Here is a 22,866-nt window from a genome sequence, read left to right on the forward strand (position 1 = left end):
AAAAAAAAACAAACAAATTACAACTTATGTGCCGCTTGTACGCTCCCCGCCCGCCTCACCGCCTGCGAACCGCCAACGCCCTAATGTTTATTGTTTATTATTTATGCATGCCTCGTGTTGCTGTTTTTGTTATTGTTTTAACAAAAACAAAATAAATATAAAAAAACAGACGACTTGTTGAACGAACGAGCCAAGAACAAACTGCTGCAGGAGGAAATGGAAACCACTTTACATGACATACAGAACATGTAAACAAATAATTTGCTTATGTAAATTAACTAAACTGCCTGCTTTGACGTCAATACAGAAAACTGGCGCTTTCCATATTATAATAATAGAAACACCCACACAAACACAAACACACACACACACGCACACGCACACGCACATTCTGAGACACACAGGACAACACCAAGTGTCTTCCATGCAAAGAAAGAGTGAACGCCAATTTTGATAAACTCTAAAGGAAAACGTTAATTATTAAGCGGTAAACTCAAAGAAAAGCAGACAAGAAAGAAAAGAAAAAATATCACCATAAAAAGACAAAAAAAAAGACAAAAGAAAATTGTTCTCTTGTAGCAAACGCATTCCAAATTTACACATGTTTGCATAGATGTGTGTGTATTACGCACACGCTCATGCATACTTTCAAGCAGTGCAAGCCGTTGACTGGGCGCTGTCCGCGTTGCGCTGTGAATGGCACACGCTTGGTCGCTGTCATTTCGAATGGCAAAAATGGCGGCACTTTTAACACTCGATGCTTTATACAAAACTGTTGCAATATTTTGTTTTAACATTTTCTTTCTTTCTTTTTCTTTGCTTTTTCTGCCTATACTTTTTGGTTTGATATTGATTGAACAATAATTATTAAAAGATGACAAAAGACACAACTTGCAAATTAGTTTACGTGTTATTATTTATACAATTTGTATGTAAAGTAAAAAGGGAAAGATTTGTATTTTTGTCGCCAGCCTAACTACTGTATTAATTATGCTAATATTTACATTGTTTATACAATTTAAACAAATCGTGTATGCAGAACGTTGTGTAATATTTGCTTATTTATAAGTTGCCACGCCTATTATTTAGAAACAAATTCAAAGCAAATACATAAACAAATAAATCAAATGCAAACAAACAAATACGACAAGAAAAATGACCCGCACACAGCGCACTTCATTCCAATTTTAAGCATTCACAATTAGACAGTTCTTAACATCCTTCTATATATGTATTTGAAATTGAAAAAAATCAAAAACAAAAAAAAAAAAAACAATAAGAAAAATTATTATCTCTTCGCTAACTGGCTGAAAATGTGTTCTTGCCCTAGTGAGCAAGTTAAAAGGAAAATACGAACGTAACATTAAATGTCATTATAACGAATGAAATGAAAAACAATTGATTTATTTACGATTTACATAAATTAATTATTTATATTTTTAATATATACATATATATTACATACTATACAAATACAATCCCATGCTGCTGCAATTGCACAAATAAAGTATTTTTCAACATTTCAACTTTTTACACACGAAAAAAAAACAATAATAATAATCAAAATAAATAATTAACAACAAGACGTGACAAGCGAAAACTGTTTCGTTCTACTAACCCAAGGATTTAGTGTTTCCGCCAATCGTTCTCCCAGTTATTGTGAACATTGTTTACCCAAAATCGGCTACTTGGATTCCAGAGTTAGCTAGCCATAACAAGAGCTGCCAATATTTGCACTAATCCAATTTTTTACTTCTTAATAACACTGACTAACCAATGAACCGACCACTTAACCAACGCCAACAAACCAACAGACGAGATGATCAACGAGAAAGAGCATTATGCAATCATTAACGATAGCTTGGACTTTACATTTGTCGAGCTGATGGGCATGCCGCCCTTCTATAACGACCGCTACCCCAAGCCGCCCACACCCGAGTTAACCGAAGAGGAGATTGCCGCCAAAGAGGCGGCACGGCAGGCAGCCGCCGCTGCCGAAGCTGCTAAGCTCGCCGGCGAAGAGGCGGCTCCAGCTGTCGAAGGGGAAGAGGGTCAGGCGATCGAAATTGCCGCAGTCGAAGAAGCTGCTGTTGCCATTGCTGCGGAGCCAGTCAAAGAACCCACGCCACCACCGCCGCCGCCATTCGATTATAATATTGATCTGCCGCCCGAGGGCGCCGAAGTGCCATATGTAAAGAATTTCGAAGCAGGCGATACGCCGCCGCCAGCGGAGGGTGATGCAGCTGTTCCAGATGCAGTAGCTCCCGTAGCTGTCGCTGCTGAGGCAGGTCCTGCTGAGGGAGCTCCTGCTGAGGGAGCTCCTGCTGAGGCAGCTCCTGCAGAGACAGCTCCTGCTGAGGGAGCTCCTGCAGAGGCAGCTCCTGCAGAGGCTGCTCCCGCTGTTGAAGCGCCGCCTGCTTGAAACAAATCGAACATTATTTCAATTGATTGATTCATACAAATTGAAATATATCAAAAGAGGGATCTCGTTATGGCTAAAACAAATGATGAATTGTGTTTTCCTCGTCAAAATCACTAACATCATGAGCAACCCACCCCCAGCCCCCAGCCCCAGCCTGTTCGTCCCGCCGACTAAATCGTTGCTTGGAAAAGCATTTTTTTAATTTTTAGTTTTCTTAGTTTGCGCTTTTGCTTCCTTTTCACACTTTCAATATCCATGCCTCTTTCTCTCTCTCTCTATCTCGCTCTCGCTCTTTCTCTTGACTGCTTGTAATGCTTTCTCACTGCCACATTACGCATCGCGATCGCATTTGAAACATCTCAGACGACATAATCGTCGAAACTGAACGCTACTGCCTAATCGGCGACAGTCTCGACGAGGCGTTCCTGGACCTGATCAAGGGCCTCGAGCCATTCTGGACGGTGCGTAATCCAAAGCCACCCACACCCAAGTTGCCGACACCGACGCCCGAGGAATTGGCTGCCATGGAGGAGGCCAGAGCCGCAGCCGAGGCGGCCGCCGCTGCAGCGGCTCAGGCTGGCGAGGAAGGCGTCGAAGGTGCTGTTGTTGCTGCCGTCACGGAGGCTGGAGTGCCAGTGGCAAAGGAACCGACACCACCACCAAAGGAACCAACTCCACCGCCACCACCACCACCGCCATTCGATTACAATATTGATTTGCCACCAGAGGGTGCTGAAGTGCCCTTCGTCAAGAACTATGAGCCACCACCACCCGGCTCTGAGCCAGAGCCAGTACCAGAGGCTGATGCCGCCGCACCAGCGGCTGAAGGCGCTGCACCACCGGCCGAAGGAGCTGCACCGCCGGTTGAGGGAGCAGCGCCCGCGGCTGAAGGTGCAGCACCACCGGCTGAAGGTGCAGCCCCACCAGCTGAGGCAGCTGCACCACCGGCTGACGGAGCTGCGCCCGCGGCTGAAGCTGCTGCTCCACCAGCTGAAGAAGCAGCGCCGCCAGCTGAGGCGCCAGCCGCCGAAGCCGCTGCCCCGCCCGCCGAGGCCGAGGCGCCACCAGCCTAAATCAACGAATATCGATCATCGATATATCAATCGGTACCGATTACTGCCCCTCCCTCGACCTAATCGATATGCTGCTCAAGACACACAACTGCTACAAAATGCTGCCCTGCTTTTATTTTTAATTTGATGCACGTTTTAAGAACAGAAAATGTTCGTGTTCACATTTATTAAAAATTTTAACCGAAGCAATGCAAAAAAAAAAAAAACGCTGACTGTGCTTTTTTTGTTGTGCTTGTTGCATTTAATTTTGATTTTGAATTTTAACAGCTAGCGGCGCACTGCATTACCGACCAAACACGCTGCCGCTGACAAGCAGTGCAATTGCTGTCTTTTTTATTTTATTTTTATTTATGAGGTAAATATAATATATAGTTTTACTTTATGTTTTGATTGTCAGCTAAAATGTTATTGTGTATAGGTTTTTCTGTTTTTTGAGAGGTTTTCTTTATATATTTAGTTGTAAACTTGTGTTTTCTTAATTTGTATTGTATTTTCATTTTTATTAATTTAAATATATTTTCTTTACTCCCCTGTTTTCGATTTCGATTATGATTTGGCAACATTGAACAGACGACCTTGTTTTGGAGAAGGAGCGTTACAAGGATATTGGCGACGATCTCGACACCGCCTTTGTCGAGCTCATCCTCAAGGAATAAGCGCTGCTCCATTGCCCGCCCCAAAGAGCCGCAGCAAAATCTATCCACACTTAACGCACATTTATCGTCATGTTTTTCGTATTTCGTATTTCGTAGCATAGTTGTAGGCGTCCAGTAGACGTACTTTGCTTGCAATTTGATTTTTGTGTGTGTAGCGTAGAGTAATGTGTGTAGATTTGGTGTAAAGCCTTTATTAAATTATATGTGACAATCGCATTGTGTATTTGTTTGACTCAACAACTTTATTTATCATTTGTATCCACAAACTATGCAATAAACTACAAAAAAACTATATAAAATTCTTGCGTATTTCATTATTCAACCGCCGCATTCGTAGACGAGGTCAGCAAAGGTAAGGAGAAGTACAAAACCATTGCCCAGGAACTGGAATACGCCGATCTCAACAGCTATTAAGCCTAACAATAACAACATTAAAAATACAAGTTCAGCCTGAGATTTACAAAATGGAGTGCGATGCCTCTCGATATTCAGCTACGAAACATTCTATTTAAGCATTACAAGAAGTTCTAAAACATTTATAATAAAGCAAATTTTTAGCAATAATATATATATATATATATACTATATATTTAAAATGGATGGATATGTATAGAGGAAATGCTGATTAATTTTGAGTGAAAAACAAAATACTGCCGGTAAAAATATTTAAGGCACATGAAAACCACAGATCCTAAATAGCAGACCTTAATTTCCATTGTTCAAAATCTCTGAAACCCACCAGTAAATATCTTATAATAACATAAATGTAGCTTCATGCACCGCCAGATTCACACCTTTTTGCAGCTTCAAATACAGTCAATTTAATTAATTATTTAATTATTTCATTTTGCTTGCCAACTAGATGAAAAATATATCTATAAAAAATTGACAATTTTCATGGCCTTTGTACGAAAATGCAAAATAAAAAGTAAATTAAAAAAAAAAAAACAAAATGATAATTAATAAAATGTACACACTTAGCTTTTGTAATTCTGAAACATACAAATTCAATATGTACAAGTATGATTTAATAATACAATTTCTCAGTTAATAAGCGTTTATATTTTTATGATAAATAAATGGAGAAAATTCTTTTGCATACAAAATTCACAAAGAAATGTTTTTATTTAAATACTCGGACAATTTGTTGACTAATCAAAGGATCAATGTATGAATATTCTATAAACTTGGTTACAGTGTTGAGTAATGCCACTCACAAGTGTTAATTAACAGTTATTGATATCTATAAATACATAAAGCAGCTGTGTTTTGTAACATTTGTAGAAAGTTGTGCTATACTGGAAAAGGTTTTTGTATTTCAAAATGGGCTTCGTCGAATTGTTGATTATTTTCCATAGTTTTTGGCTTAAATTAAGGGAAAAAACGCTGAATTTATTAAAAATTTAATTTACTGGCTTTAAATAAAACTAATGCCCATTTCATTTTAAATATACCTTTTGAAGATTGTTTTGGCAACCTTTATATTTTAAATATCTACGAAAAGCAGCCGAATTATATAGATTGTAAAATAAAAAAAGGGATTTTTTATACCAACAATTTGACCTTGTTGGTTCCCACCAAGAAGAATATAATTTTTGTTACAAACAAGCATTCAAACTTCTTTACAAACCGTAAATGTAGCTATTTATCCAATTGATGGCAAGGTGTTGAGGTTATCAAAAATAATAAATATTCTCTGTTTTTGTATACTATACGCGAACCTACATACCAAATTTGGTGTGTCTTGATCATATAATTTTAGAGAAATGCTTAAAAAACCTTGCCTAAAAATCGATATTTATCGATACTTGATAAAGTGTTCTGCGCATGATATACGCGAATATATACCTAGCTTCTTAAGTATTCATACAGGTGGACAGTCGGGCATGGCTAGACCGTCGAGGCTAATCCTGATCAAGAATGCATATATTTTTGATGTATATGTATATTCGAATAACTATATGTGTATTCTTTTCAATCCAATTATGGGTATGGCAAAAAAATCATCACCCCCCTTGGATGTTCTTAAATACAAGCTTACTGTAAGCTCATCAAAGTTTGATGGAGTTATGAACAAAATATTTTCGTTTTGGATGCGCAAGTTTTCAAATTTTCATTTCAATTGTAATTTTTTTGTCCACGTCACATTAAAATACGTTGGAAATAGGATTTCACCGTGTGAAAACAAATAAAAAAATTTCTCAATATTTATTTACTCAAAATAGATTCTCATCTTGTTAGCAGTGTCCGTCTCGGGCGTGTATGTTACCTATTTATAGCCGCACTTTTGGATGGATACAGATACACAAGACTAATAAAATGAATAAAAAAAAATAACATTTTTTCGATTAGGAAAAAAAAAACGCATAATTTTCATGCCTGTCTGTGTGTGAGGCATATGACTAGAATGCAGTGAAAGAAAAAGAAAAACGAGAGCATAGTTATACGAATAGCTGAGAGAGAGAGAGAGAGAGAGAGAGTCTCGCGAGTGAGATCTTTAAATACACACAGATACATTAATCCATATGTATTAGGGAAATTTTCGAGGGAAATTTCGATTCAGCCCAAGAAAAGTTGCGAAAGCGCTTTTGCGCGTTTTTTTTTTTTAATGGGAAATTTTACGAAATGAAAAATTATTCAATACTGCGTTGGTGTGCTTGTGTCTGTGCGTGTGTTTGTGTATCTGTGTGTGCGCCTTGCGTTATTTCTTGGGGTCGCTTTCTCGGCACCGCGACTTGGTCAGCATCAGTGTTCTCGGGGTTTCGACAGCGTATAGTGTGTTTGAAACGCTAAGGTTAGTTACGGCTGCTGCTGTCAGGATTTTGCATTGGGAATATAATATATAAAAAATAAATTTAAAAAATAATTAAAAATGTATAATATTTTTGTAAAAATCTGCGTTATTAACTTAAAAAAAAATACTTAAAAAAAAACAGTTTTTGTAAACTAAACGAAGTGAAAAGTGCATGCGAAATGCATTTGGTAAATGCATAGTTAAAATTGCTTTCTGCATAACGAAAACTTAAATATTTCTATATATTTATACATATATATATACATATATATATATCCAAAGAATTCAGTTATTAAATGTGCATATGTATGTGTCTATAAATAAAAATAAAAGCGAATATTGAATACAGTTAAAAATAAAGAACCTATTGACAAACGCCCAAGTGTTACAAAAAATTTATAAAATTAATGAACATCTGAAGAAAAGAACTTTAGAATTAATATATTCGCCATCTTTTTGAAATGAAAATTCACTATGCGAAACATAATCTACAAAAATTTATGATATGAGCGTTGTGAGAAATTCACTTATAAGGAATTTTGTAACTAAATCTGACAAAAATATCCGTCTATGTGTGTGTGTATGAGTGAAAATTTGCACACACTCACTGTTGAAAAGCTTCACACAGATACACACACACACACACACACCAACCAATACATATGCACATACGCACAATTTTTACAAAAGCTTCTGCTCAGCAGATTTCTATTATTCTATAAAATTAACTGCAGACAGACACCTGCCTGTCGCACACAGCTACAGATACAGATACAGAAACATATGCAGATACAGATACTGAGAAACAACTTTAAAGATTTTATTTTTAACTCTACTTGAAACTTAGACGAAAAAGCTTTTCTCGCTTAGCTTTTGTGATCTCATGAACGACGATCGCAACCGAACATTTGCTTAGGCCAATTTATCCTTGAGTTTGTTTTTGGCTATATGTCAGAAATGCTTGAAAATTATTAGAGAGCAGATGTAGAGAAATAGCTATGCATGTATTACGTATGTATATATATGATTTCTATATAGGTATGCAGTGGGAGATGCCACCCACACAAGATTTGGCATGAATAAAACTAATATATATATATTTCCGTTTTGGCCATATATGACAAACACTGAAGGCCACTAATATAATAAAATAATATATATATTAGGGTAGTTGGTGTTATTAAATATTGAGTGTTAAATAGATACAATTTAATTAGTAGATTAGGGAAAAGTTGGATATACATTTTTGTCTTAAAAAGTAAAAAAACTAGCACAAACCTGATCAGAATTACGCTGAAGGACTTGTTATTCATATTCAACCCATCAGGACCTTTAATGCTCAGCCCCATTTTAAAATGAAATAAATTATAAAGTCATTTCTCTCGGTGATATTTAAGGCCTGGGACCCCCAAGCGATACCCCACTAAATATACAAATACAACATCAATGACTTTGCCCCACTTATAGACACACACACACACACACACACACAGATAACCACCTTACGTATAGCCGAACGCCCACACAAATTCTGACCCCAAAAAGGAAATGTGTATAGAATGAACCGAAAATTTTCGAATTGCAATCATCGTGTATGGATATATATATAACTATATGTATGCGTGTTAATTTGGATGATGGGAACTCTAGAATTACAGGCCAGGCAAAGATGTCCAAAAAGCGCCAGCAGCATTCTATATGTATGTGGACTGGATAGGTTCATATGCAAAAGCATATCAGGTTTATTTTTAAACTCTTTGAAAATCGGACAACAAATAAATTGAATGCCGTGAAATAGAGAGCGCAAGAGAGGGAGAGAGAGAGAGAGAGAAATAGAGATCGTCCAGCTTTATAGTGGGCGTATTTATAACATAAAAAAAAGAATAGGAATAGAAAATTACGTTAGCTTTTATAAATGTTCGGCAAAGCCAAATTCTGTTTACATTTAGCTTTAAGCTTATATATGGATATATACGGATATATCCCTAAATACTATATTATATACTCTATAGCCTAAGCCTACAGCAAACACACTTTTTGAAGTGCATTTTTATGAGCTGCGAGGCAACATTTTGAATAAAGTTGTTGAGTGAAAAAGTGCAGAAGCCCTTCGTATAATACACGTAATAATACTAAAGAGATTTTGGATAGAAGAAAAAAGGTATAATACGTAAGAAAAGTAAACGAATTGTATAAATAATTAGATGTAGCTTCATCAAAAGGTTAAGGATTTTATTAATTTTCCTAAAATCTGGATGGCAGTGCCTTTTTCCAGTTTTCTTCCCTCCTAAGCGAAAAACAAAAACACAAACACCATGGACGCCATCAAGAAGAAGATGCAAGCGATGAAGCTTGAGAAGGATAATGCCATTGATAAGGCAGATACCTGCGAGAATCAAGCCAAGGATGCCAACTCCCGCGCCGACAAACTGAATGAGGAGGTGCGCGACTTGGAGAAGAAATTTGTGCAGGTTGAGGTCGATTTGGTCACCGCCAAGGAGCAGCTGGAGAAGGCCAATACCGAATTGGAAGAGAAGGAGAAACTGTTGACCTCCACGGAATCCGAGGTGGCCACCTTGAACCGCAAGGTCCAACAGATTGAGGAAGATTTGGAGAAATCTGAGGAGCGCTCAACCACCGCACAACAGAAGCTGTTGGAGGCCACACAATCGGCCGATGAGAACAACCGCATGTGCAAAGTATTGGAGAATCGTTCCCAGCAGGATGAGGAGCGTATGGATCAGTTGACCAACCAACTGAAGGAAGCCCGCATGCTCGCTGAGGACGCCGATACCAAGTCCGATGAAGTGTCCCGCAAGCTGGCCTTCGTTGAAGATGAGCTGGAAGTGGCTGAGGATCGTGTCCGCTCCGGTGAATCCAAGATCATGGAGCTGGAGGAAGAACTGAAGGTACCGCATCAAACTTGCCAATTATAAACATATATATATATATGATCTTTGATAGGTTGTCGGCAACTCGCTGAAATCTCTGGAAGTGTCCGAGGAGAAGGCCAACCAGCGCGTTGAGGAATTCAAGCGCGAGATGAAGACCTTGTCCATCAGGTTGAAGGAAGCCGAACAGCGCGCCGAGCAAGCCGAGAAGCAAGTGAAGCGCCTGCAGAAGGAGGTCGACAGGCTAGAAGGTATGTCCCACTATTCATCTGAATATATTGCCCCAATAACTGCCCCAATACCGTATCGAATGATATGTAAATATCGCATTGAATTCCAGTTCTCAAACTCAATGCAGCTTCAACTAATGCGTGCAGTCTATATGCAATATGCAATATACAATATATATACACATATATATATATATATACAATATTGTACATATGTTGATTGTTGGTTTAATACAATAATCATGGGACGCTCTCACACACTGCTTTTATTAATTTGACATATGTTTTATAAATAAATGAACAACAAATGCTTTTTGCAGACCGTCTCTTCCATGAGAAAGAAAAATACAAAGCAATCTGCGACGATTTGGACCAGACATTTGCTGAACTTACTGGATATTAAAAACAAGAACAAGCACACCAAAAACAAAACAAACAAAATGCCAAACAGTTCCCATAACACACACACACACACACACACACACATACACGCACAGATGTGCTCCTTCAGATCCCTAGCAAAATTCATGCACTTTTCCCACTGTGTAGATTTTCCACATATTCAGTCACAATTTACACTGTAAATAATTTGTTTAGTCTTCCTTAAATGTGGTTGCTGTTGCAGCACATACAACCCAGCCCTCAAGATACACTGTAAAAATAAGTTCAGACCAAAAGAAAAAAAAAACAGTTCCACTATCAATATAAAAAGTGCCAACTGTAGTTATTTATGCTTTCTCAAAACAACCAGGTGATTTCAATTATGTTTTATATCAAAAAAAAAAAAAAAAAAAAAAAAACTATAATATTTCTGTTTAGTGCGAATTTTACTTTGTTTTATGTGGCATGTTCAATTGTCTTGCCTACCCAGACACAAACAAGCCCAACTTTCGATTCTATCCGCAGTTTCTCTGCTGCACTTCGCATTTATGCTCATTTCTCATTACTTAGATTGCAGTTCGGGACGGCTTTTGCCCGGGGCTCTATAAGATCTATTTGACAGATGTTGAATATATACACAATGTAGTTCAATTTTTGGTCATTTAATGCTCATTATTGTTTACAGTCATAATGCTGATTTAGTGTTAGAAAATCATGTTTCCAAAAAAAAAAAGATATGAAAAAATCCCAAAAATATATATGCACCCAGACCGTAATCCAGACACAAAACGCAATTGTTTATTGTGAATTAAAAATACTAAATTAAAAATAAAATCAAACGCTTGCCAAAACAGCGCATCACTAACAACTAATAATTAACTGGTCACACTTGGTTTCTTACAGTTTTTTACAGCCACCCGCTGGTACCGTGGCACAAGACTTATGTTTCATGTGTTCAAATAAATGTTGCATTGTGTTTTATTGCCGAAAACCAATTCCAAGCCAATTATTAACGCACAATATTAATATTCGTTTCACAGACGAGCTGGGCATCAACAAGGACAGATACAAGTCTCTGGCCGACGAGATGGACTCCACGTTCGCCGAATTGGCTGGCTATTAAGCGGGGCACTGAGCGGAGCCTCTGGACCGGACGAAAGAAGAAGAGGAACTCAACTAAATGTAAACGATTATCATCTCAATATCATATTGCAAACCAAAACAAATACCAAGAACAACATCCATTGTGTATATCTTTAAACCAAATATATTTCTAAATAAATAAATAACAACAACAATAAGATCTATAGCAGCACAATAACTAGAATATATGTCAGATCCAAATCGAGATGAGTTCCTGTAAAATCTCATCAAAACCAATTAAATCTTTTAACATTTTAATGCAACAATGCAAGTAACTACAGATCCAAAAGAAAAAAACAACTAAAAATCGAATTCAACAATAATTTTTGTATTTTTAAAGTAATATTTAAAAATATTAAGAACTTGGGCAGTAATAAACATACAAAAGATACGCAAGTTTAGTTAAATCAAGAGAGATGAAGATAGAGAGAGAGAGCGACAGAGTTAAATATGTATCTATGCTGTTAAGAAGGATGAATGGTTACGAATTTGAAATTTTATAATATATTTAAAGAGAAAAAAAACACCCATAAAATACGAAAAAAAAGTATAAAAAATTTATAAACAAAAATTTTCAAAAAAAAAAAAAAATTATATGTTGATGTTTGCTTTGATGAGAATGCACTACTTATTTTCTTTGCATGGAACAGAACTCTTAGTTGTTATATTAAAAAGCATTTACTCGGGAACAATCAGAATAACGGAGTATTGTTATAAGAACCTGCACGAAAATGGCTTTATTTCAATTTCTCGATATCGGCGATGCATTATTTGCGCGATTTCAGAAAATCTTGTATGAAAATATATGGTTGAGAGCTATCAGAATGAAAATACCTTGAACCTTAAAATTCAGGTTAGTAAATCGATAAATATCAATTCCATATTTCCTTATCGACGGTTTCAAAGATATGGAATATTAGTTATATACGTATTGCTTTATTTTCTTGTCGATTTCAGAAAGGTTTCCATTGAAATATACTCTAGCTCAGAGTTATTGAATTGGAAATACCCTAAACCCTTAAATGCAGGTTTATTAATCGATAAGTATCGATTTCATATTTCCTAATCGATGGTTTCAAAAACGTAAAAATCGATTTACGATTAATATACAGATTTCGTACAATTCAAAAACTCAAACTTCTTGGTAACAAATTATGAAATATTTGCCGCCAACATTAAGTGTATCTTGAAAATGCAAAACACACTTATTCAGCTTTTGGGAAAACCCCCCCAAAACGAGCAAGATTTACAAATGCGTCATCGAAGCGGACGCCAAAAAGCCAAAAGACAAACAAAATGAACGATGTGAAGAGACCTTCATTGCGACATCGTCAAGTCGATGATGGCTAATATAAGTAGTCAAAATAAGTCAATGAAAGTCAAACTTGAATACTCCATGGCAACCATCTCAAAATATTATTATCTCTGCTTTCGAGAGCACTTCCATGTGGGCATGTGGGCGCAGAGAGAAACACGCTCCATAACTTTTGGATGTCGGCTATAATAGACCTGGACCGCCCGTCTCCAAAGCCATCAATCGGCCCCAAATCAGTTCACCGAAATGGGTTTGTTAATGAAGCTTTAATTATATGCAAACTCATGTGCCTTTCTTTCAAATTTGTTAATAGTCAAGAAAAACACAAATTGTAATTGGTTAATAAATTAGTTGTATTTATTTATGCTATTTATTCAAATGAATATGCCGCTGATCAGATGAAAAGCTTAATATATTTAAGCAAATGTGCAAAAGAAGTTTTAATATGGTATAATTCTTATGGGTCTAAAAATAAAAAAAAAAAAGAAAGAAATTAAAAGCTTTTAAAATTCTGGAGACTTTCAACTTGCAAAATCTATTATCTATTGAAATCTGTTAACAAAGCAATCTAAGAGTACCGCCTTATAGAAAGTCCTTGATTCATTAAATCAAGTTTTTGGATAAGTTAATACGAAGTACGTTAACTCCGTAGTATATGCGCCCCTAGGTGCTATCAAGATATTATATCAATATTCTCAAAAATAGTTCGGTTGTAATTGAATTTTTCGTTAGCACAAGGTCATATATAATATAAATATATTTATATTTCAATTATTTTTTACTTGTGCAAATGAAAATAATATTCTTCACATATATATTTAATATTAAAAATGATTAAAATGCAATATATTATTCTGAAACTGATTTACAGTATAGATCATATTCATCTACATAAAAAACTGTTTTAAACCTGATTTGGGCAATGAAAATAATTGATTGACAAAAGTATATGCGCCAGTAGCTGGTTTTCAATAATAGCTGCCATTCATGATATTTAATTAATATGTATTTATCAATAAGCTCGAGTAAACAATAAAACACAGTCTCAATGAGTTTAACAACAAAGCTAAAAAAAAAAAGTTGCCGCCCCAACAATCCAAACAGAAACCCAATGACTTACATTCGTGAAGAGCGTCGGAGAAAGTGAAATTTTGCATTTGACGCAGGTAAAAAAAAAATAAATAAAAATAAAAAAAAAACAGCAACATGCGGAGCCCCAACCACAGCTCCACTTGCAGCTCAGTCTCAGTTTGGATCCCACAAGAAGCGGACGCAACTCGAAGAAATCGAAAGTGTTATTCATTTTTTACATATATCAATTTGGAATCTTTAAACGTTGGATAGTGCAAACATTACATGTCGTCATGTCGCTGGCCGCAAAGAAAACAATTGTGTGTCGTCATGTCTTTGTGATGTTTATATGCCTGGGCCTTTGCCCTCGGTTATGCAAGGCGGAGAGTGAAACTATGCAAAAATACGCAAATGAATCGTTGACTGAGGCGCCGAATTGGTCACAATTTCTCGAAGATTATGTTTTGAGGTGTGTGTGTGTGTGTGTTGTGTGTAAGTCGATGCCAAAATGGATTAGTTGTTTCAAATGTGCCACTTTGCAGCCAGAGCAGCAGCAGCAGCAGCAGCAGCAGCAGCAGTAGCCAGCGCATGTCCAAAGATCTAGCCTATATGGGCGGGGAGATGGGCGGACCCATTAACTACCATTCCTCGGCGTACAAACGGCCCGGCAACAACATTTACATTACGCGCCGCATTGGCGAGGCAGTAGAGCTGGAGCCCCATCTGCGTACGCCGGTTGATAACCAAGGCCCGATTGTTAATCCTCAGTTCCGGCCCATGACGAACCAAATGCTGCACCAGCAGCAGCAGCAACAACAGCAGCAGCGCCAGCAGCCCGGTTTCTTGCAACAGCTTTTCGGTTTTGGCGGTTCTGGCGGCGGCGGCAGCGCAAGCAATGGACCCACAGCTCCACCTCAGGTGCATATGCGGCCAGTGCCGCTGCAGCAGCCGCCGCCACACTCGCAACAGCAGCAGCAGCATTTGGGGCCACATGGCAGCCAGCCGAACACATTTCGAGCCGTTTCCGAAAACGATCTGTATCTGCTGGGCGCCATTGAGAAGCTCGTCTATCGTGTTGGTAAGAAAATATTCAAGTTGTACAAATACAAAATGCATACATATATCCGATTTTTATCAGAATATAGTATATTTGATCTACAACCGGAGTTGTCAACTCTGTGTGTTGACCACCGCGCAGAGAAACTATAAACAACTTTTTCTTATCAGATACCATATTTAAATCTGATTAGAAAATTCTTTTAATGCCAGTTGATAAATATTTGATTCCTATTCCATCTGTCCGACAATTATTTGCATAAAAATCAGTTAGTGTAACTTAAGTTTATGAAAATTGCGTAGAAAGGTAATTTTTCAGGGAAAGCGAGTGAGTAAGTGGCCTTCGCCTTCTCTCACAATTCCTCGCTTTTTCTTTCTCATTTTCCTACTCTCTTGCTCTCTCTTTCTCTCTCTGTCTGTCTGTCTCTCTCTTTAACTAACCTGATCCACACGGCCTTTCTTTGCGATTTTCATGAATTTAAACATTGTTCAAAAATGTTGATGTTTTTCTTTTCCTGCAGATTATTTGGAAAGTCGCGTGCGACGTACGGAACAATTAATCTATTATCTAATGGCCGGCAACAACCAGAAGGAAGTGCGTGATCCCTGCCCTGCGAATTTTACGCGCATTAGTGACAATTGCTACTATATAAATAGCCAGCAGCAGGTGAACTGGAAGACGGCCAACACAGCCTGTAAGGGACTCTCTGCGCATCTGGCCGAATTCGAGAAGGTGTCCGAGAACGAGGAGATTATGGCCTATTTACTCAATCAGCCGGCGCATAGGGGGCGCGATTACTGGCTAGGTGGTCTCAATCCGGGTCTTTTGTGGATTTGGTCTAATTCCGCGAAGCCCGTCAATCCGAATACGAACCTCACATCAATAGCCATGTCGCAAAAGGCTGACAATTCAACGGCCTCCAATCTGGTGGACAGCAGCGAGGAAACAACGGACGACAACGATGTTCTCAACAATACAGTGCAAATTGAGGGAAAGGGACGCTGCCTGCGTCTGAGCTACAATGCGGGCAAGCACAGCTATGTGTACTACGGTCAGGATTGTACGTCCAGGCATTATTATATTTGTGAGTACGAGGACAAGACGCTGGACAATAAGATACAGAAGATAGCGCGTGATCTAAAGCTCTTTGATTAATAAACTAATATTTGCTATGAATTTAGATTTAATCATTTTCGATAGATATTTATCAAACAGAAGAGTTCTGTTCTGAGTTCAAGTTCTGTATAATTGTTAAAAACCCGATTAAAGCAATTGATTCCGAATAAGAACTGCTTAGCTATAGCCATAAACAGTTACTGTACATTTTCAATGAATTTCTTGTTTTAAACATAAAGTATTTATATATACATATGAATAAAATAATTTATAACACATTTTGTTTAAAGAAGCTACCTTTGGGTTACAATTTAAGGATACTATGTTGTTTTTTTTTTCTGGACAGCAAAGCTTTAAGGAATTACGCGAATGCAAATGAAATGTTTCGGCTGAGCCGATCGAACAACTTAACAATAAATCGACAAAGAGTTGCGCATGCTATAGGCAAAATTGTATACACAGAAGTGCAGGGAGATCTTAACTAGCAGCCGCAATGACTTAAAGTCGCGATTAGTCGGGATACAAGTAATCCTGCAATATGTTTTGGAAAGCTATTTTAATTTTGCCGCGATCTCGTCCATTCAGTTTCTGTATGTCGGGCAAAAGGCTCATCAGGAACATGGCATCCGAATCGGTCTTGCAGTCGCACAGATCCACTGTGTTCGCTGTGGCTACAGCGGCAGACGAGTTGTTCACCTCCAGACGCTGGGATGGCGTCCCCTGATGATGTGTGTGGGCGTGCGAATGCGGCACATGCATATGACGTTGGCTCAGGTAAGCGCTGCTGGGCGTCGCAACGGCTGCAACGCTTGATGGCGATGGCAACTCACTATCGGTTGTGGATGCCGCAACGATTCCAGCAACGGCTGCATTGCTATGCGTAGTGGTGCTCACCATGTCCACGGGCTTGCTACTAAATGTTGGACGCACAAACGAAATATTTGAGTGGTTTTGTAAATTGGCAGCGCCAGCTGCCGCAACCGCTGTCGCTGCAGCCGCAGCTGCACCTTGCAGCTCCTGTGAGCGTGAGCGCAGCACGCGTGCCTCCTCATGGTATGTGCGTAACTGCAGGCGATTCATGTGCTGCATCCGGTTGTTGCTACTACTGCTGGCATGCTGTTGATAATGGGCGTAGCGCTTCTCCAGCGCCAAAGAAGAGGGCGTAGATGTGGAGCTGGATGCTGAAGCCGTTACCGTCGCATCATATGCCAAAGTGCGCATTTCATGCTCTTCGTGCTCATGCTCATCCTCATCCTGATGTTGATGTTGATGAACGCGCTGCTCAGGCTCTGCTTCGTAGTCATCAACTGGCTCCTCGCACTCCGATTTTATGTCATTGTTGTCGAGCGTATGATTTTGGAAACGTGCCCGGTGCTCCTCATCAATGATCTCATCGAGCTCCGAGTTATTGTTATCGTGATCATCAAAATAGTCCAAATAGTTGTCCAACTGTTGCTGCTGCGGCGATTGCTGTGCCGAGTGGACAGCATTGCTCGGATTCACCTGCGCTGTGCTGTTTGTATTTGTGGTATTTGCCGCTGTACACGTATTGACTGCCCGTTCCCGCTGCATTCGACTTGAGAGGCTGGTCAGGTGCGCCAGTGCATCTTGAACCTGGGTATCAAGCGATTTGGGCTGCTGATGCTTTTTGCGCAAATAAGGATGCAGAAAGAACATGCGATCAAAGTACGACCAGCACGGCGGCACTTTCTCTTCCAGGTAGTTTGTGTACTCGCGTCTAAATGAAATGCGCAGATTTGTCCATTTGGCCAGGCTAGCGCCGGGATTCTTTTCCAACTTTAAGTCCACTTCACGCCAAAAGTTCTCCACGTATGGCCGGCAAAAGTAATATTTGTGTCGGGGATTGTAGATGGCCTCATCGCGTTGCACAATATCGATCAACTTGAAGACTTCCTCTGTTAGCCAGCGTGAGGAGCTTGCTGCACTTGCTGCACATGTATTTGTGGACACAAATTGGCTTGCGCTATAGTCGCTAGCCATGTTGGAGCAATTCCAATAAGTGGGCGTTGTCTTACATTTAGTTTATTGTAATTTCCAAAGTTTTATTGCGATTTTTTTCGCAAAACATTTTATTGTTTTTGCAGTTGCACGCGAATGGCAAATCAGCTGCTCCCAATAGTTGCACAACTATCGTGATTATTATCGATGGTATTTTGAAAGACAAATCGATTACTCCGGGATTTTCGGTGAAAACATTTTGGTATTTGTTTACCTACATTGTTAAGGTATTGATTAATGCAAACTAATTGATTTTAAAGTTAACTTTAAGCTGCTTAGAATTTTTATTTGTACGTCTTTTAATGATATAGATGAGTTTTAAAGTTATGTTATATAAACATAATCAAATACATTACCTTTGATGGTATTGCCGTCGTGTGCTAATTGGAATCATTCGAATTTGAATGTCCAGTCAATAAATGGTGTTCTATCGAATGTTTAAATCGGATAACCATTCAGTACAGGACCAGAGCTGTAATGTCTAACTATCTATGGTATTTACATATCGATATCGATATTACCCAATGTGTATGTGGTGCGAGTGTTTTCATTTTCATTGCCCGTATTTGTTATTAAATATAAAAAGCTGGTGTGAAGTGAGCTTTACACTCACTTTTATAGTGAATATCATACAATCGCAGATCAATAAACGTTCATATTTGTTGCTCTAGCCTTGCACATGGCACTTTGCGTTAAGGTACACCAACACATATAAAACCCTAGCAGACACTCACACTGCGCCGCCTCAGAGTGGAGCAGCCAAATTGCACAAACTTTTGTTTATATACGAAAACTCTTGCAGAATATTGATATAGCCGCTATAGAAGTTTGATGCGTTACCGTTGCCGGCGTCTTCGATATGGCAGTAAAGGTGCAGTTCGAAATTGGCCACACATCAAAGCTGCGCAGCAAGAAACATCCACAGGCCTTCACCCACGATTGGGAGATTTATGTGCAGGGCGTGAACAAGGCAGACATAAGCGCATTCGTTGACAAGGTCGTCTTTATACTCCACGAATCATTTCTCAAGCCAAAGCGTGGTAAGATTTTCCCTTCACAAGTGTTTTCAATTTGCGCGCCAAAAATCAATTTGTTTTTTTCAGTAATCAAAGAGCCACCTTATGCCATACAGGAGTCGGGCTATGGCGGCTTCATACTACCCGTTGAGATACATTTTCGGAATAGGGACGAGCCGAAGCGCGTTATGTATCAATATGATTTGGATCTGCAAAATTCGGGACCGCCTCGGCATCGCGTTGAAGTCAAAACGCATGTCTTTGAGGCGCCTTCGGAGGAGTTTCGTGCCAAATTGATGCGTGGCGGCGGTGTACCCGTTTTTGGTGCCAACATTGCTGCTGCCGGCAGTCTCAGCCGAACAGTGTCACCCAGCGTTGGAGGTGACTTGTCCGGATCGGAGTTGAACTTGGTGAAAGCGAAGGGTGGTGGCAGCAGCCTGGTGATCGAGTCTGGTTCCGGATCCAGTAAGAAGCACAAATCGCGCGTTGACGATGGCAAGGTGAACGCTTTCTCCGCAGTCTTTGGCCCGCCCATTACCAAAGGCAGTGTGGCAGGTGCTAATCTGCTGGCTATAACTGCGCCCAAGCATTCGCCAGATGCAAAGCTACAAACTGGATCCAGTAGCAGTAAGATCAGCTCCCATGATACTAAAGAGAAGTCCAGTAAGGAACGCGACAAGTCTAACAGTTCAGACAAACCACGCGAGAAAGACAAGAAGGATCGGCATGGCCGTGACAAGGAGCGCAAGTCTGGCAAATCCGGCGAGAGCAGCAGCAGCAAGCATGACAAAGACAAGGAAAAATCAAAGAAGGACAAAACGCGCGACAAAGAGCGCGAACGCGATCAGAGCAGTAGTGGCTCACTTGCAGCAGTCACTGGTGCCTCAGTCAGGCGCACGGTCAGCCCAAAGACTGGCGCTAGAAGCGGCTTAACCGAAATGAGTCCCAAGAAGCAGGTGGCGGATAATGCCGCTGGCACGCCCAATGCTCGTTCCAAAGAGCGCGACGAGCACAAGTCAGTGGGTAAATCTGAGTCAAAGGACAAGGAGCGAAGCTCAAACAAAAAGTCGAAAAAAGAGAAAAAAGACAAGGAGCGTGAACGCGAGCGCGAAAAGCAGCGCGAGGAGCGCGACAAAGATAAACGTGCTCTAAAGGATGAGCGCGGACACGGCGACAGTCCGGCTACCGGTAGCAGCAGTAATCAAACGCAAACATCACAGTCGCAACAATCTCAAACCAACTACGATGCCCTAAAGGCTACTGGCAAGGCCACGCCCAATTCACTGGGTAGCAGCGCGAGCGCCAGCAGTCTAGCCTCCAGCAGCGGTAAACGTGCCCAAGACAAAGAGGAGCTGACTGGGCCAGCGGCACAATCAGCCACAGCATCGACAAAATCCGCCGAGAAAGTCGCTGAAACCAAAGCCGACAAAACGACGAGCAGCAATGGTAATAGCAACGCGGACAAGAAGTCACACAAGCACAAAAAGAAGGACAAGAGCAAAGACAAAGACAAGGATAAAGATAAAGACAAGGAGCGCAGCGAACGCGACAAGGACAAGGAAAAGGAGCGCGACAAGGACAAGCCCAAAGACCGTGAAAAGGATAAGGCGCAACAGTCATCTGCAGCGGACAAGCCATCAGCAGCTACAGCAGCAGCAGGAACAGCAACTGAAACATCACTCAAAACAGAACTGAGCAGCCAGCAGCAGACCGAAGGAAGCACGGATAAAACTGTAGCCGTAATCAGCAAGAAAGAGAAGCATAAAAAGTCTAAGGATAAGACCGCCAGCAAAGAGGAGAAACGACAGCGCGACGCGGACAGTAAGCACAGCAATAAACAGGCGACATCTACAGTAGCACCAGCAGCTCCTGGAGCGGCGCAGGTGCAAATTAAGGGCTCTAGCAATTTGGACTTGAGCGACATGGATTCGGCACAATCGGCTCCAGATCTGGCAGCCACTCATGCACTGGCAGCAGCAACAGCCGCCACGCTGCAGCATTCAGACAGCTCCAATAGCAGTTTTCCCGATCTGCCGGCAAAAAGCAGCCAACAGAAGAACTCAACGGCCGCGAAGAGTGCACAGAATAGTGCGCATGCAAAGGATACCAAAGCGTCTGATAATGCGGGTAAAGAGCACAAAGTCAAGTCAAAGTCTGCCGAAAAGTCTGAAAAGTCAGAGAAGCTGGACAAGTCTCCAGAGGCCAAGACGGAGAAGCTAGACAAGGCGGATCTCAAGGAGGAAAAAAAACGCAACCGGCGCAACTCGCAGAATAGCAACAGCGGCAACAGCAATGCTGCAAGCAATTTCATTGAGCCGCCACTGAAATCCACAAAGAAAGAACAGGCGAGCAAATCAGCGCGCGAGAAATCCAAGTCGCCATCTCTGCGACAGGGACCAGCAGCATCGGCGGCGTCAGCGGGCAACAACAGTATTGGCTCTTCGCCGAGCAGCCATAATAACAACAACAACAATAACAACAGCTGTCCAGCAATAAACAACAACAATAGCAACAGCGGCCATTCGCCCGTGGAACCACTCAATCAGCCGCTAAGTGGTGGCGGCGGCAACTATACGCCATTGCCCACAGAATACCTGAACGAACTGCAGGAGTTGCATCACAAGATAATGACGCTGCAGGATAACGAGGAACTGCAACAGGTTGTCGAAATGATCGCCGCCACCGGTTGCTATGAGATCACCCACAAAACGTTCGACTTTGATCTGTGCAAATTGGATCGCGGCACCGTGCAGCGACTCCAAGAGTTCCTGGCGACCTCCGTATCGTGACACAAAATGTCAACAGGCACAGCAGCAGCAACGGCAGCCTATAGCTAAGCGACATGCACACTCAGATAACTCTCTCATGCACATAACCAAATAATCATTACAATTTACAATTAGTTTAACATTTGAAATGCAATGCAAAGTCCCGAATTAGGTACACCCCAAGTTGTATTGGCATCGTGTATTGGCCATTTATTTGTTTAGATTTTAAGTTGTCTAAGAGCGGGTGATAAAGGAGTCTATACCGTAAAGTATGCGATACTTTGGCAGGCAGACGGAAACGCCCACTCAATGAAAGGCTATCTTTTAGATACAACATAACATTTAACATATTTTAACTATAATATTTTGTTTCGGTCCTAGTATACTTTTTAGTTTCCTACTTGTTTATTACATCTGATGCTATTTTGTTCAATAAATATTTATTGATTTGTATTTTTCTACAAATAAATCCAAGATCATGATTACAATAGGTTTAACAACACATACATATTTTTTTTTTAAATAATATTAGAAGTATTGTGAAAGCAAAGAGAAAGCTCAATCTTTCGCATTCAATCCAAAGTTAAGATTCGTACCGTGTGCGATATATTATAGTTACTTATACAAAAATAAGTATATTAATAAATTATAACAGTTAAACATATATATATATATTTACATAAACACATGCAATAATTAATACATTTTAACAGACCAGACAGACAGTTGAGACGTGCCATTTAAAATATTGGCAATTGAAACGTACACAAAGTGTTATAGCCCATTAGCCCATTACTCAAAAATCCGTTGAAATATGATTAACATATGGCTCGCATTTGTTTGCCGGACTATATATCTGCCTTTTAGCACTTAAAAGGCGAGTACATTACCAGGTTACAAGTTACAATATCTGA

The 22,866-nt window shown here is 39.9% G+C and overlaps 5 protein-coding genes across 13 annotated transcripts in view; 4 read left to right on the forward strand and 1 right to left on the reverse strand.

Annotated features, from left to right (window-relative positions):
* LOC115766134 (tropomyosin-1, isoforms 9A/A/B) overlaps positions 1-4,445 on the forward strand; it is a 30,194-nt gene extending 25,749 nt beyond the window's left edge. For 4 of the 8 annotated variants that reach the window (XM_030709957.1, XM_030709956.1, XM_030709961.1 and 1 more), the window contains one exon: positions 4,066-4,445. In XM_030709957.1, the coding sequence (XP_030565817.1) occupies positions 4,066-4,151 (86 nt within the window). In that variant the 3' untranslated portion in view covers positions 4,152-4,445. Of the gene's footprint in view, positions 1-169; positions 1,432-1,814; positions 2,506-4,065 lie in introns of those variants that run through there. The other 4 variants (XM_030709962.1, XM_030709959.1, XM_030709958.1 and 1 more) reach the window with 4 other exon arrangements.
* A 2,418-nt stretch (positions 4,446-6,863) lies between these two features.
* Positions 6,864-11,762, forward strand: LOC115766065 (tropomyosin-2). Of its 2 annotated transcripts, none has more exons than XM_030709866.1 (4): positions 6,864-6,945; positions 9,208-9,854; positions 9,910-10,087; positions 10,387-10,520. In XM_030709866.1, exons 2-4 carry the CDS (start codon positions 9,261-9,263, stop codon positions 10,467-10,469), a joined length of 855 nt encoding a protein of 284 aa, XP_030565726.1. In that variant the 5' UTR covers positions 6,864-6,945; positions 9,208-9,260; the 3' UTR covers positions 10,470-10,520. The 2 variants fall into 2 exon arrangements, with proteins under 2 accessions (XP_030565726.1, XP_030565725.1); XM_030709865.1 differs by lacking the exon at positions 10,387-10,520 and adding an exon at positions 11,488-11,762 and having other exon boundaries at positions 6,865-6,945.
* Positions 11,763-14,180: 2,418 nt separating this feature from the next.
* Positions 14,181-16,210, forward strand: LOC115766191. Its single transcript, XM_030710034.1, has 3 exons — positions 14,181-14,445; positions 14,519-15,054; positions 15,554-16,210. The coding sequence occupies exons 1-3, from the start codon at positions 14,270-14,272 to the stop codon at positions 16,186-16,188; spliced, it is 1,347 nt and encodes a 448-aa protein (XP_030565894.1). The 5' UTR covers positions 14,181-14,269; the 3' UTR covers positions 16,189-16,210.
* A 43-nt stretch (positions 16,211-16,253) lies between these two features.
* On the reverse strand, positions 16,254-18,305 carry LOC115766190. The gene has a single exon (XM_030710033.1). It carries the CDS (start codon positions 18,148-18,150, stop codon positions 16,660-16,662), a length of 1,491 nt encoding a protein of 496 aa, XP_030565893.1. The 5' UTR covers positions 18,151-18,305; the 3' UTR covers positions 16,254-16,659.
* Positions 18,306-18,754: 449 nt separating this feature from the next.
* LOC115766200 (protein AF-9) lies at positions 18,755-22,535 on the forward strand. Its single transcript, XM_030710050.1, has 3 exons — positions 18,755-18,865; positions 18,971-19,208; positions 19,272-22,535. Exons 2-3 carry the CDS (start codon positions 19,028-19,030, stop codon positions 21,971-21,973), a joined length of 2,883 nt encoding a protein of 960 aa, XP_030565910.1. The 5' UTR covers positions 18,755-18,865; positions 18,971-19,027; the 3' UTR covers positions 21,974-22,535.
* The last annotated feature ends 331 nt before the right edge of the window (positions 22,536-22,866 follow it).

The sequence above is a fragment of the Drosophila novamexicana genome, unplaced genomic scaffold, assembly GCF_003285875.2.
Source record: "Drosophila novamexicana strain 15010-1031.04,08,12 unplaced genomic scaffold, DnovRS2.1 tig00001062-arrow-arrow-pilon, whole genome shotgun sequence".
In the NCBI taxonomy this organism is placed as follows: Eukaryota; Metazoa; Arthropoda; class Insecta; order Diptera; family Drosophilidae; genus Drosophila; species Drosophila novamexicana.

What these genes read in the sequence shown, in the direction of transcription:
- LOC115766065 (XM_030709866.1), top strand. Translation starts at nt 9,261, where the DNA reads ATGGACGCCATCAAGAAGAAGATGCAAGCGATGAAGCTTGAGAAGGAT. An exon ending in AGCTGGAGGAAGAACTGAAG is followed by an intron (nt 9,855 to 9,909) that starts GTACCGCATCAA and finishes GATCTTTGATAG; the next exon opens with GTTGTCGGCAACTCGCTGAA. An exon ending in GGAGGTCGACAGGCTAGAAG is followed by an intron (nt 10,088 to 10,386) that starts GTATGTCCCACT and finishes TGCTTTTTGCAG; the next exon opens with ACCGTCTCTTCCATGAGAAA.
- LOC115766191 (XM_030710034.1), top strand. Translation starts at nt 14,270, where the DNA reads ATGTCGCTGGCCGCAAAGAAAACAATTGTGTGTCGTCATGTCTTTGTG. An exon ending in CTCGAAGATTATGTTTTGAG is followed by an intron (nt 14,446 to 14,518) that starts GTGTGTGTGTGT and finishes GCCACTTTGCAG; the next exon opens with CCAGAGCAGCAGCAGCAGCA. An exon ending in GAAGCTCGTCTATCGTGTTG is followed by an intron (nt 15,055 to 15,553) that starts GTAAGAAAATAT and finishes CTTTTCCTGCAG; the next exon opens with ATTATTTGGAAAGTCGCGTG.
- LOC115766190 (XM_030710033.1), bottom strand. Translation starts at nt 18,150, where the DNA reads ATGGCTAGCGACTATAGCGCAAGCCAATTTGTGTCCACAAATACATGT.
- LOC115766200 (XM_030710050.1), top strand. Translation starts at nt 19,028, where the DNA reads ATGGCAGTAAAGGTGCAGTTCGAAATTGGCCACACATCAAAGCTGCGC. An exon ending in ATTTCTCAAGCCAAAGCGTG is followed by an intron (nt 19,209 to 19,271) that starts GTAAGATTTTCC and finishes TGTTTTTTTCAG; the next exon opens with TAATCAAAGAGCCACCTTAT.